At 38.2% G+C, this 14,230-nt stretch overlaps 1 protein-coding gene across 1 annotated transcript in view; it reads left to right on the forward strand.

Annotated features, from left to right (window-relative positions):
* The first annotated feature begins 1,533 nt into the window (after positions 1 to 1,533).
* LOC107679338 (XK-related protein 4-like) overlaps positions 1,534 to 14,230 on the forward strand; it is a 51,487-nt gene continuing 38,790 nt past the window's right edge. The window contains exon 1 of the mRNA XM_016474865.1: positions 1,534 to 2,573. Coding sequence (XP_016330351.1) covers positions 1,882 to 2,573 — 692 coding nt within the window. The 5' untranslated portion in view covers positions 1,534 to 1,881. The remainder of the gene's footprint in view (positions 2,574 to 14,230) is intronic.

Consider the following 14,230-nt stretch of genomic DNA (forward strand, 5'->3'; position numbering starts at 1 on the left):
ATAAGAAGAACGCAAACACACACACACACACACACACACACACACACACACACACACACACACACACACAAATACAGAACGTGGTATCTTAAATGCTGCACCGTCCGTGCTGTAATTAATTAGCGAGATTTCATCTCTGCTGCATCTCTCAAGTCTATTATTGAAGTCAATTCACGGCAGCCCACTTAATGTTGACGGTTTGACGCCATCTGTTTCAATGCCCAATCCCAAACAGCATGTGAAGTTTAAAACCTGAGGCGTAATAAGCTCAGGGCTATCAAAGTGTTAGAGCTGCGTACGTCAGAGCCTTGCTGATTTATCTTTTATTACGTATCTTTGTGGGCGATGTGCCTCATTAATGCATATGATCCTTACCTGGCAGCAGCAGCTGGTGTAATATGCTAATTTTCTCACCGTTAGACTTGAATCAATACAATATCTTAAAACCATTCAGTGTGTGTGTGTGTGTGTGTGTGTGTTTGCCATAGTGGCTGTTTTTCAAAGCGAGCGACTCGCTTTATGTGTAACCGGCAAGCAGAGGGCGTGTCGACAATACAGCGCCGTACTCAAGGGTGCCAATAAATTCAATAATGACGCCAGTTAGCCCACCCAGCACAATACGTCCGGTGGCACTGGAGCGTCCTTGGTGATATATGGAGCTCCGACGCGGCTTGTTGTTTATGGCAGACCTTCTGCATAGTGCACAATGAGCCAGATTAATGAACTGATAGCAGGAGCTTTCCGTGGTGCTGAACCTTTAGTTATTATACGAGACGAGGACGCGTTTGGAAGATAACGGTTTTATTATAGATCAATTTAAGCTTTTTAAAGGTTAAATAAAGCTTATATTCGGGTACTTCCATTGAAAATACCAAACATGGAAGCGTGTTATTCGTTTCAGCTTATGTAAAACATGTTCATTGTTATTGTTTAGATTTAAATGCGTCAAAACAACCTATATTCATGTTTTTTTGCAAGCGTTGTAGGCTATATGTTACAAACGCAGGTTACCAATCACGCACCGCAACGGCTTCAGTCTGTCTTCAGTGGACATCTGGAAGCTGCACGTCATCTTACGTTTACTAACATGGACCAATCAGCTGTGAGCTCGATGACTTCAGTAACAGTAAAAAGCATGGATAACTATCCAACTTTAAGGAAAACCCATTGGTATACAAAATTTATTAATTATATAATAACTGATTTTATATATATATATATATATATATATTATATATATGATTACTAAAAAAAAGGCTAAATCTACTAAAGAAAATTTAAATTTAACCAGAAACTGCACGAGCTAGCTTGTTCTAACAGTCAGAAGTTATTCAAATGTAACGAATAAAGCTGACGCAGATATGATATTTGTAAATAAAATAATTTTATTTCAGCATAATAAAGTTTCTGCAGTAGCTGTGCATCGCGTGAAAAACCGCCACAACGGACGCTTCCCTATTTACTTTTGACGCCCCGCTCGCGTCCGCTGGAGAGCGTGTTCAGTTTAGGGTGGAATTCAAAACTGCACGTTTACAAATGCCATAGCAACCGAGCGGTCGCCTCTTTAATGAACCGCTGCCGTAGACATTATTTTTATGCGCGAATGTGAAGTTAGCAGAAGGCTGTGCTGCAATAGCTGGATATTGAACACCACGATGTGCTCCTGACGAAGAGTTGCAAAGCAATGATGTCATAGTGTTAAGCAGGAGCCACGGGAGAGTTTATGGTTCGTACCCGCTACCGAAGGGAAGTGTTGCTTTGTTATGAGCAGGCGGCGCTGTAGCTGGCGGAAGAGGAGGTCGCCCAGCCCAGTGTCTCTTCGCCTGGAATACAGAAGCCGAGGAGAAGACGCGAAAACGGTGAAAAGACAAAGCTGCTACAATGGCCGCGAAATCCGACGGGGTGCTAAAGATGAAGAAGAGCGATGTAGCATTTACGCCTTTGCAGAATTCGGATCACTCGGGTTCTGTTCAAGGGCTCGCTCCGGGATCGCAGCCGGATTCTGGAACCGGAGAGGCGGACTTCGTCAACGGGGAGTCGCGGTGCTGTGGCTCAAATTCGACATGTCTCCGCCTCGGCAGGGAGCAGCAGAAATACACGGTCTGGGACTGTCTGTGGATCCTCGCCGCAGTGGCGGTGTATTTCGCGGATGTGGGCACTGATATTTGGCTTTCGGTCGACTATTACCTCCGCCGCGACTACTGGTGGTTCGGGCTTACGCTGTTTTTTGTGGTGCTCGGCTCGTTCTCCGTGCAGGTCTTCAGTTTCCGCTGGTTCGTCCATGATTTCAGCACCGAGGAGAGCTCCGGCGGCGGCGGCGGTGGCGGCGCGGCGAGCTGCTCCCACATGGACGGGAAGCTGCTCAGCTGCTCCGCTTCGCACGGAGACGTTGGAGCCCACCCGTCTACGCCTCAAAGACAGGCGTCCACGGCGAGCAAGAGCAACACCACAAGCAACAGCAGCAACAGCGCTACTGCAGCCCGGACTAGTAAGACACGCTCAGCGTCCTGTTCCCTCTGTATCTGGCTGTTGCAGTCCGTCATGCACATCTTACAGCTCGGACAAATCTGGAGGTGAGTTTGAGCAGCTCTTTATTTTCAATGACACTTGTGATTTGAAGAGTCGAGGTCGGGTGATTACTGCTTGTCCTCTTTACAAAATGCAGCACCTATTTTGTTTAGAGCAGCGTGCTTGAATGACACACTTCAAGCATGTTCTTGAGTTTGCAATGATTGACACGTTAAGGCCTACACACACATTGTGTGGGCTGGAGAGCTAATTTATCATCCTGTTTTCACTGTAAAGCTCATAACCGTGGAGTATCTGGTATAAAATTGCTTCTTATCTATCTTGCAACAAGAGAAGGCACTTGTAGTGTTGTATTTGTACTTGGTACAAAATGAAAAAGATTTTTGGATTTAATCAAGCTCGAATGACTAAAGAGTTCCTGAGAATAGTAGACGTTCATTGACTCGTTCCGTTCAAATCCATTATTAATGTAATTGAGAATAAACCTTATAGAGAACTGAAGGCTATTAGAGGGCGATTGATCACCTTGTATGAAAAGTAGTTGCAAATATTTCCCCGGTGGTATCTTACGGTGCATGAGGTTATTGGCTCACCCATGGAATTGTATTCTCTTTGCAGGTCAGTACATTCATTTACCCAAGCTTACATCAGTGACAGAGCTAATGAACGGGATTGTGGAAACCTATTGGGTTTCACAGTGTCAGCCCATCAGGGTCTCCAGAAGTCTGAATGAGTTCTGATCAGCGTGTTCAATAGAGTGATATTCCATTTACTCTAAGTCTTTGACCCTGAGGATTGTGTTTGGATGCTGTTCAAACAGTAAAGGATGTGGAATTGCTATATTGGAAGTAGGCCATCAAAGCTGTGGTCTGATATTTATTTATTTATTTATTTATTTATTTAGTCATTTATCAGACGCTTTTATCCAAAGCGACTTACAAATGAGGACAATAGAAGCAATCAATTGTAGTATTAAAATAACTAAAAACAGATCCAAAACTAAAAGCTAAAACTTTATAAATACTACCTATACACATTTTAAAATAAAGAGATTAAATAAAAAATGACAAATGCATACAACAAAAAACGCGATATCAGCAGGTCTCCACACAGTAAACCGTACTGATATATAGCAGTGATTGCACAGACGAGGTACATTGTGATCAGCCTTAAAGACCCCATTATGAAATCACACGGTGCTGTTGTTACTTACAGATGTGGCATTTCCAAATGCTATCGTACAGCTGCTTTGGTTTTCAGCTCCCATATTAGTGTCCAGTCAGCTCTGAGCTTGAAGAATGTTGCTCGGCGAGAGTTGCTAATTGAATAAAAGCCAGTCGTGGAAAAGCTGAATGGAATGACTTAATAGCCCACGTCACAAAACTAGGCCACAACCACACCAATGCAGCCCAACTCCTGCAAAGTGCTCTGAACGCTTGAGCACTTCACCTGGGTATTTTCATAAAACATCAGTATTGTTTTGCTTCCTCTGAAGTGGCTGATTTGGAGGATCGCTTCCTTACGTTATTTCTGCTTTTCCTTTTCTTTCTTTCCTTTTTTTTTTTGTTGTCATCCTGGTGGTGTCACATGGTGTATGGTGACGGGAGTGAAGCTGACACAGTTGTGCAGTTTTGTGCTCTCAGAGAGGTAGGATTGTTGAGACATGCGCTGCACGTGGCACTGTGCAAAAGGTTCACCAGTCTGGGGACATCTCACAAAGCAAAGCAATTTAAAAATAGCTTGCTTTGCTAGTTAAGTTCTTGATATTCAACAAAGGAATATGTCAGCCTGAGTGCTAGACTTGGAGTTTGATTGTGCAAGGTGAAGGTCTAGGTGTAGTTGTCATATATTGATGTATACATATTAATGTATTCCCATATTAATGTGAAGAGAAAATCCTAACTGTGGGAATGAGAATTTTTTTTTGTTTTACAAGCGTTTATATATGACCTTTAATTCAAAGGAATATACAGTACCTGCATGCATTCATAGATTTCAGGTCGACAAACTAGCAAGTTTTTGTTGCATTGTTGCTGAATCATGCCATCCTGTACCGATCTGGGCTGTTTGACATAGTTCTGTTTTCCTCTTTATTGTGGTGCTGAGAAATCGAATACTGGCTATGTGATTGTATATTGTGAGTCTCCACATCATACGGTTACCTAACCATGCAGAGAAATCTGTGCATGTAGTCATACAATCTTAAAAATAAAGATTCTTTAACACTCATGGAATCTTTCCATTGCACAACAGTTTTTTTATAGTGGAAAACAACGTTTTTTAGTCTTTGAAATGTTCTTAAAACTAAGAAAAAAAGGTTATTTTATGATCTGTTCACTGGTACTGCTACTGGTACAAGTACTCTCTGTGCTCAGAATAATTTGCTCCAATAGTGGAAATGCATGTTTAGACAAAGTCAGATTATTTATTATGAATATTATATAGTTACTTGTAAAGTGGAAGTACAAAATGAACAAGTTTAAGTAAATTAAGCTGGTGTTCTAAAATAAAAGCCACATTATCATACCACACATATCACACTAACTGGTTTACTGTCAGTTTAAAATAGTCTAAAATATGTTCATTTTTGAACAGCAGTTAGCAACTATACTCTGTGTAGGTGCTTTCATTTGATTTAAAAGTTTAAATGTAATTTTTTTAGGACAATAATTTTGTATTTTGCACTATTTTAATGGCCCATGCATCTCCTCTCTATGATGAGCATACACTCAGCTGGTCAAGAATGTGCTTGCATGTTAAAACAATTATCTTTTGAGTTGTAAATAAAGATTATTTGAGTACATATTTTGTCATTGAGCATCAGAGTCTGATAGCCCCTCCACCTCGTATGAAATGTACGTATGTAAGGAAAAGTGTCCAACATTCCACTTTTTTTTTTTTTTGGTAATTTAGTGTATTATTCTCTATGATGAGCATACACTCAGCTGGTCAAGAATGTGCTTGCATGTTAAAACAATTATCTTTTGAGTTGTAAATAAAGATTATTTGAGTACATATTTTGTCATTGAGCATCAGAGTCTGATAGCCCCTCCACCTCGTATGAAATGTACGTATGTAAAGAAAAGTGTCCAACATTCCACTTTTTTTTTTTTTTGGTAAATTAAGTGTATCATCCATGTATTTAAAATGCACTTTTTCTTTTTGGAATTTTCAGTGTCAACACCTAAAAATGGCATAGAATAGTTCATAAGTAGGCACATTGGGATGCACCTTAAAAAAACATTTCAATTTTGTGCAGATGATGATGATCTGCAGTTGTGTATTTTCAAATATGTTTTTCAATGACAACGCTGCCCTGTTCTGTCCTGATTTGATTTGAAAATGTCCTCTATTTCTAAAACAATTTCATTGCAATTCATCAATATCACTCTTACATCTCATATTTCCATCACATGTCTAACAAGCTAATTATTTTTAATTGCAGGTAATAAATGAATCCCCTTATAATTTTGAAAGTCATTCTATATCTGTGTTTCTGCATGCGGATTCTTGCTGATTGCGACCTACATGATTGCACTGCAAATGAGCGTGCACCAAACCACTGTGTGCATGCCACTTGTTGTTGACTACATGCTGTGTATATGTATGCATATTGGTTTTAATAAAGTATGAAGCATTTATATTGGCACAGTAGGGGTCTGCTTGGTGCTGGGGTTGTAATGCCTATTATGCGCCATATACTTGTGTGGTAAAGAATGTGCCTGCAGGTCACACAAAAAAAATATTTAAAATTATTGTATTATTGGAGTATGTTTTACAAGGAAATATTATTTCAGTCTTTCTACTTTGACATTTTAATTCAGTGTGTTACTTGCTGTTTCTTTGTAATGAATCGTGAGATTTACTAGCAATCGTGTTACTTGCCATTTGTTAATAGTGAAATGCAGAAATTGATGTGCTGCAGCTGCACCATTTTTTTTTTAAATATCGCGATTTGGGATTTGAACTAGAGACACCCGTATTGCAATGGCGCTGTATGTCGGTGCTCTGTCCACAAGGCTATCGGCGCCGACGAAATCACTTTTTTTTAAACCGCAATGTTTAAAAATGCATGTAAACTATAATTTTTTTGTGACCACATAGCACAGCAACGTCACGTGAGCATGTAACTGCAATAGAGAGGATAGTCGAAAACGGTTGACAAATTTTTACCAGTTAATCGTGTCTACCAGTATATCACCCACCCCTAAGCATAAATTTTACTTAAATATTTAGTACATATTTATTAAATATTTATACTTTTTTGTGTAATTATACAGTAAATTTATAGTATTTCTTATTGTGTTTAATATTTTTATTTAATAATAATCACAATAAAATCTAAATAATAATGACTATTTTATAGTGATATCGAAGTGGTCAAAGCTCAAGTAGAAAATTTTTTTTTTTTTTTTTGAAAGTCTGTTCACTTTATGGTTACTGAGTTAAAAAAAGTAAACTCAAGTATGACACCCAGATTTTCCTTTTCCCTTTCCCTTCCATTTCCCTTTCTTTCTTTTCCCCCCGATTGTCTCTAACCCACCAAGGACTTCACACACAAAAATTATCCTTATAATTATGTAATTATTATTATTATTATTATTATTTATGCAGATGCGCTCTCCAAATAAATCACCCCAGAATAATATATTCTTTCCAAATATAGTTATTCAAGTCATCAAGTGAAAATTTCGCAATGTCAGTTTTTTTAAGATCATGCAGCTTAAGTGTAGACACTTCCTTGCAGTTACTCAGCTAACATATTATGGATTTTGATATTGATTTAATACAGAAACATTAACAGTGTTAGACTTTATTGTCCTTCAATCGATTATGATCTGAGATTAATGTGACTGAAGATAGATAATAACTGTTCTATGAAGCTGTAAAACAGGGTCCTTATCTCTCCTACAAAGAGGCTCCTTTCCAAGCAACAGCTCTCCAATGATCTCAGCCTGAATTACCATATTAAGTTAAACATGGAGATTTATGCCAATGAGTGTGATTTTATGTATAGTAATGCAAACAAATGGTACAGCTGAGCCAGGCCATTGCTATTTAACTCCATCCATGTCATCCATGCTACCACCCACACTGTCTGCCACATCTCATTGAGAGAAGACAACATGTAGCCACAAGAAGAAACATGCATTCAAACAGTCCAGAATTTACAGAATTTGCCATCACGCATGTGCATGCTGCGCCTGATTTCATAAGTACTCATTTAATTCTGCTATCTGCTATTTTGAGCCGAGATCGTCTGTGAAATGCGTTCTCTGAAAGATCTCAACACACCAGTCAGGCGAGCATTAATAATCAGATGTTTTTAATCACATCGCACTTGTCATGAATTACACTCAAAGCAACAGTAAATCAAAACAGTCGATTATAACTTCCTAAACGACTGAATGAAACACAATAATGCAATAACACATCAAAACAAAAAAAGGAATAAAAATCACTTTAGATTATAGTAGTGCTGTCAAACGATTAATCGTGATTAATCGCATCCAAAATAAGTTTTTGTTTACATAATATATGTGTGTACTGTGTGTATATATAAATACACACACATACAGTATATATTTTGAAAATAGTTACATGTATCTACGTGTATATATTTATATTCATATAATTTATATTATATAAAAAAAAATATATACACTTTTCTGAAATATATGCATGCACGTGTGTGTATATACTGTATATATACATAATAAATATACACAGTACACACATATTATGTAAACAAAACTGTTATTTTGGATGCAATTAATCGCGATTAATCGTTTGACAGCACTAGTTTATAGTAGTGGGAAGCTGGGAACGAACAGCAAAAATATATTCATCTGTATGGAGTAAACAGAGCTTGAGAAAATAAAAGCTTATTATCACACTTTTAGCATCACAAGGAAATGACTGGAATGACTTTAACTGTTTAGCATGACTGTATCAAAGTTAAAACTCTTTAAGAACAAGGATTACTCCAGGGTGTCTTGAAGCAGCTCTCACATGAGAGGTAAGAGAGATCAGATCTGTGTATAGTTGCTTGCAGCCGAGCTATGAACTTGTAGTGAGAATCTAAATTTCATTGAACTATAAAACACATTGGGCCATCTAACAATGCAAACATTTAACAAAGCTCATTGTGGGTGCCATTAACATGAATTGCACAGAGAAATGGGATAATAGAGTATGTGAGGGGGTCCTTTCATTCCAACAGTAGACATAACGAACAGTTGTCTTTCACAGATTTGCAGTTGGTGACCAGATTTTAAGGTTTCAGAGGAGTGTGTGAAAACGTTTTTCAGCAGATAGGCTGGATGCAGAAGAATTCTTGGTGTGAGGTCTGTTCGGGCTTTAAATTGAATCTCAAGAATGTAGTAGTTTGAGTGGTTTGAGTGAGGTTGCAATCTAACATTTATCATGACATATATCATGTATGTATATGTACTTTTTTTTAAATCCCTTAACTTGTCAGACACTGGGCACCATACATTTTCAAAAAAATCTCATAGAAACCGACTAGTTGACTAGGCTAACAAACGAGATGGTCCGACTCCTCATTGCAGAACACAAGATCCAGGGGGCGTGGTTGGATCCAGATCCAACTCCTCCCACCTTACATATATCTAAACCTACCCATCTCCATCCCCGATCCCTAAACCCACCCATCTCCACCCCTAAACCTACCAATCTCCACCCCCTAGATGTGGATCCAACCACGCCCCCTGGATCTTTGTTCTGCAGTGAGGGGCTACTGTAACAAACCCCACATATACATACAGACTGTATATGTGATCCATTTAGCCTCCTTAAAGGTGCACTAAGCGATTTTTGCCAAACAATGTTGATATTTGAAAGCACCAAAACAAACATGCCCATACCCCAACAGGACCTCGCCCCTATTTTGAAATCTTCGCCCCACACGTACGTACACAACCATGGCAACGCTGATCACGGAAACAAGTGAAGTTGACACAAGCATGTTTTTTTATTTATTTTTTGTATATTGTATAGGTTGTATTTTATATATATTTAAACTGTATTTATCTGTATTATGTCTACTGTTAGTGTTAAGTGTTAACTGTATGCACCAAGGGTCTGAGAGTAACGCAATTTCAATTCTCTGTATGTATGTGCTGTACGTGTGGCAGAATTGACAATAAAGCAGACTTTGACTTTGACTTTGATTTTCAAACAAAAGCCAACATGGATAAGTTGTGTGAACGAAGCAAAATCATCGTTACTCTCCTATCAAGAAGAAACAATGCTACCTCGGCATCCGATTCGAGCCTTCCCGCTCCTTGAGTTCTCTCCACCACTGGGAAGCTGCTCCAGTATTTACGTGGGTCCTACCTCTTGTCTGATCGTAAGCCTTCTTTTTAATGTTTTGTTCCTCCGATATTTTCCTCTTTTTTTAATCTTCCAATTCTCTCTATCTATAGTCGATCTGCTAATATCCGTCCTGTGCACTCAAATTGAGCGCTCTCTTCTCTCTGTCAGTACAAGACATGCCCCCTTACTGCTGATTGGCTACAAGTGTGTTTTGGGACTCGTTCCGACGCTGTGGTCAAAAGCGTTTTTCAAAAATGGCTTAGTGCACCTTTAAAGGGATAGTTCACCCAAAAATGAAAATTCTGCTATTAATTGCTCACCCTCACGTTGTTCCAAACCCGTAAAAACCTTCGTTCATATTCGGAACAAAAATTAAGATCCATAGGCAGTAACATAACTGGCACGTTCAAGGCCCAGAAAGGTAGTAAGGACATCGTTAAATTAGACCATGTGACATCAGTGGTTCAAATGTAAGTTTATGAAACTACGAGAATACTTTTTGTGTGCAAAGAAAACAAAAATAATTACTTTATTCAACAATTTCTTCTCTTCTGTGTCAGTCTTCGACGTTAGTCTAATACATGAATCAAACAGTCAAATTCCATACTGATTGCTGCTATAAATAGGTCTTATATGTGCAATGTGATCAGTGTCACATTATCGTTCAGAAAAATCATTCTAACAAGATTTGGTGCTCAAGAAACATTTCTTATTATTAATAATGTTGAAAACAGTTGTGCTGCTTAATATTTTTGTGTATACTTCTCCTTTCTTTTCTGCTTTATGTTTTTATTCTTTGATCAATAGAAAGTTTAAAAGAACAGCGTTTGTTTGAAATGGAAGTCTAAATGTCTTGGTTAAAAACTCCCTAGCATAAATGGTCTTGATGGCACTTCTGTGCAAGCCTGTTGGCTGTTATGTCTCCTGTCACAATTGATAAATATTGATGAAATGCTACAGTTGTCGGTTGAGACATTTTAAAGTACTTTGTAGGCTCCTTTTGATTTTTTCCTTTGTAGGGCGGTAAAGAAAGAATCCGTGTCTTCTCTCAAGATACATTCATGCTTTTAATAATCTGAGAAGTGATGACTACGTTAGAGGGCCCAAATGCTCAAGCTGATGCAAGTAAGTCACAGCATCTCTCAGGGTAGATAAAATAACTGCTTTCTAATTTCTGGATCATAAATCTGGTCTGTATTTCCCCCAAATGCATCTGCTTGGAGCACTGGGCATGACAGGTCCCACCGGCAGGCATTGTTTGAGTGTGTAGTCAGTGTGCCGTGTGCTAGTGCTGATGACCTGTTTTCTCTGAGCTGGGCGCTCAGGAGACATCAGGAAGCATCTCACCAGATGCAGCCCTGCAGTCCACCCTCGACTGGCATGTCCTCTCTCACACCCACACCCGCACAATTATAATTAACGTTGGAAAATGCAATTATGAATGTGAGCATGGCTCATTTAACAAACAAGTTCAAAATGATGCCATCTGTAATGTATATTTATGCAGGACAGGGTTAGAGTGGATGCATTAGTGGACTGATGCTCTGCAAAAGGCTTCTAGAAAAGTTCTCGCCTTCCTCACCTTCTTGAGAAATGGTTCGTAACTGGGGGCTGAGGATGTTATATGTTAATGATATGTATTTTTATACATGCCAGACTCTCCGAATAAGCTCTGAGTTAATCATCCCGTTTCCAGGAAGATGGTTTTGACATATTTAATGTGGGAAGGTTGTATCATTTTCTGTAGATGGATATGAAGTCTGATATTGCATATCTCCGCCAATACTCCCATTTTGTTTCCACTAGGTGTGCTGTGTGATCCAAATTAGATGATAATTGGTCCTCATTATGTGCCTGCAATTTAAACCATCTCTACATGCCTACAGGCTTTTATGCCCTCCATTGTGCTTTAATGCTTATTGACTTGTGTTTAATATTGTATTGAATACATTGGTCTGCCCTTATTATGTATGTGGGTGGTAAAGACTTATTGCTGATTGTTAGAGTTTAAAATAAACAATTTTTAATAAGCTGTGAAATTGCTACAATTCAGATATAGAAATGGCAGATGATGGCACTCTGGAACTGTACTTTTATGAAGGAGGTAAAGTAGATGACCTCTGTTAACCCTATACAGGTGCATCTCAATAAATTAGAATGTCGTGGAAAAGTTCATTTATTTCAGTAATTCAACTCTGCTTTGCTTTAAGCTGAAAATAAGTGAGAAGGTGGAAATGGAGCCCCCTTCAGCAGACAAAGCCAATAAAGAAGTGCTCTGTGCCCTTCCTTTATCAAAATTAAATTTCAGGATGGGTTTTGTTGAGAAATGTGCTTGTGGACGGTGATCAGATGAAGATCAAGATGCTGATACCAAAGTTAAATCTTACTCAATTAATAATCTGTTTCTTATCGCCACATTTTTGTCAGGTCATCTTTTGACTCAGCAAAAAGAAGAGAAGAACAGTAAACCGTGCTCTCCTGCACCCAAAGTGGATGTTGTTTAGATGCTCTCCGGGTGCATGTTTCATTGAAATGCTCTGTTTGTTTGGCTGAACACTGGTGACTAAGGAACGAGACGTCTAATGCCATGAATACGAGCAAGACTCGGCATGGGTTGCCCACCTTAGATGAATATTTAGCATTGCGTGCTGTGAGAGACCTGACTGCCACCTCTTGCATTATTTACCACATTCTGGCTTGTCTGTAATGTTTAGGCGGTGTGTGGCATTCTCCCTCACGACCTCACTGCTTAAAGTGACTGAAAAACACCAACACTAAACCACATGGATAAATCCGAACATGTACAGAATGTAAAAAAGTTAGCCAGCTTACAGTTTAACTCCATTTCATCTTCACTATGAGCAGATCTTAGAGTAGCGGCTTTGAAAGTAAGTCATAAGATTGACTTTTAGGAACGGAAATTTATAAATGAAAAATGAAAACAGTGTGTCTCAGGTTTGCCAAGCTGCCAACATCAGAAATTTCTATATGGACTCAAAATTCTCTAAATTTTAAATGCTCACTAAGGTTGCATTTGCTTGTTAAAACATAGAGTAAAAACAGTAATATTGGGAAATATTATTAGAACTTAACTGTTTTTTTTAAATACATTTTAAAATGTATTGTGAAAACCATTATACATTTTTCCAGGATTCTTTGATGAATAGAAAGTTCAATGACATTTGTTTGAAATAGAAATGTTACTTTTAAACAATTTAATGTCTACTTGAATAAAAGTATTAATTTTTTTTTATCTTTGTGACCCAAACTATTGAACAGTACTATACCGTATTTGTTTACTGAGTATACATTAGAATAAAATACAATGTCACCTTGCACATTTATGAAATTGCTCATTGACTCCTTTAAATGCCTTTTAGTCCATGCCAGTTAGCTTTCAGATCATCTACATGCCAATGTATTAATAAAAGATAATGTAAATAAAGTTTATACTAATTTAGTCTTTCCTTTACAGAAAACTGTGCTTTTCAGTTGATTTCATGGGGTCTTTAAATGAGCTGCTGATCACAGGTGTGTCTGTGGAGACCGAAGTGGCTGTATTTTGGGTGATGTAACTGATGATCAGTCCATTGAGCATCAGGATGTTTCCCTCTGCCCAGTTCTCCATGGCCCATCACTCCTCATTTGATCTGTTTCTTGAAATCAAGTGAAAAATATCAGGACACTCACTCCATTAAGCTCTCTCCACATCAAAGGTGCGAGGTGTATGTACTGTAGGAGCAAGAAAGAGAGAGATAGATAGATAGAAAGACAGACTGAAAAAGTATGACCATTTGAAAAAGATTATGTACTTAAGAAGTAAAATGTGAAGATGTGGAATAAGAGACTTTGAGGTGTTGAGTTCTTCCAACTTACTTTAGTCTTGGTTATCAACTGCATTTCTTAATTCAGCAGTGAGGGCAGCAGGAAGCAGGTCTCTCGAGCAGGTATGACTTTTCACAAGAGCCACTGTCAGTCAGCTTTTCAAAGACTGCCCATTGCCATGTCCCGATCTAAACTGATGTAGCTCAATGGCAAAAATACTGAACCATCTCTGGCCATGCATTTCTTTTAAAAGGATAGTTCACCCAAAAATGAAAATTTTTATCATTTATTTACCTTCATGTTGTATTTTAGACCTATATGAATTTCTTCCTTATGTTGAATGCAAAAGAAGACATTTTCAAGACTGTTGGTAACCAAACAGTTGCTGGTAGCCATTGACTTACATAGAAAAAGAAGAAATTCTGAACTTCCTATTCATCAAAGAATCCGGAAAAATATATCACTGTTTTCACAAAAATATTAAGCAGCCCAACTGTTTCCAACCTTGATAATAATATAAAAAGTTTCCTGAACATCA

This window comes from Sinocyclocheilus anshuiensis, unplaced genomic scaffold (genome assembly GCF_001515605.1).
Source record: "Sinocyclocheilus anshuiensis isolate Anshui unplaced genomic scaffold, SAMN03320099.WGS_v1.1 scaffold2310, whole genome shotgun sequence".
In the NCBI taxonomy this organism is placed as follows: domain Eukaryota; kingdom Metazoa; phylum Chordata; class Actinopteri; order Cypriniformes; family Cyprinidae; genus Sinocyclocheilus; species Sinocyclocheilus anshuiensis.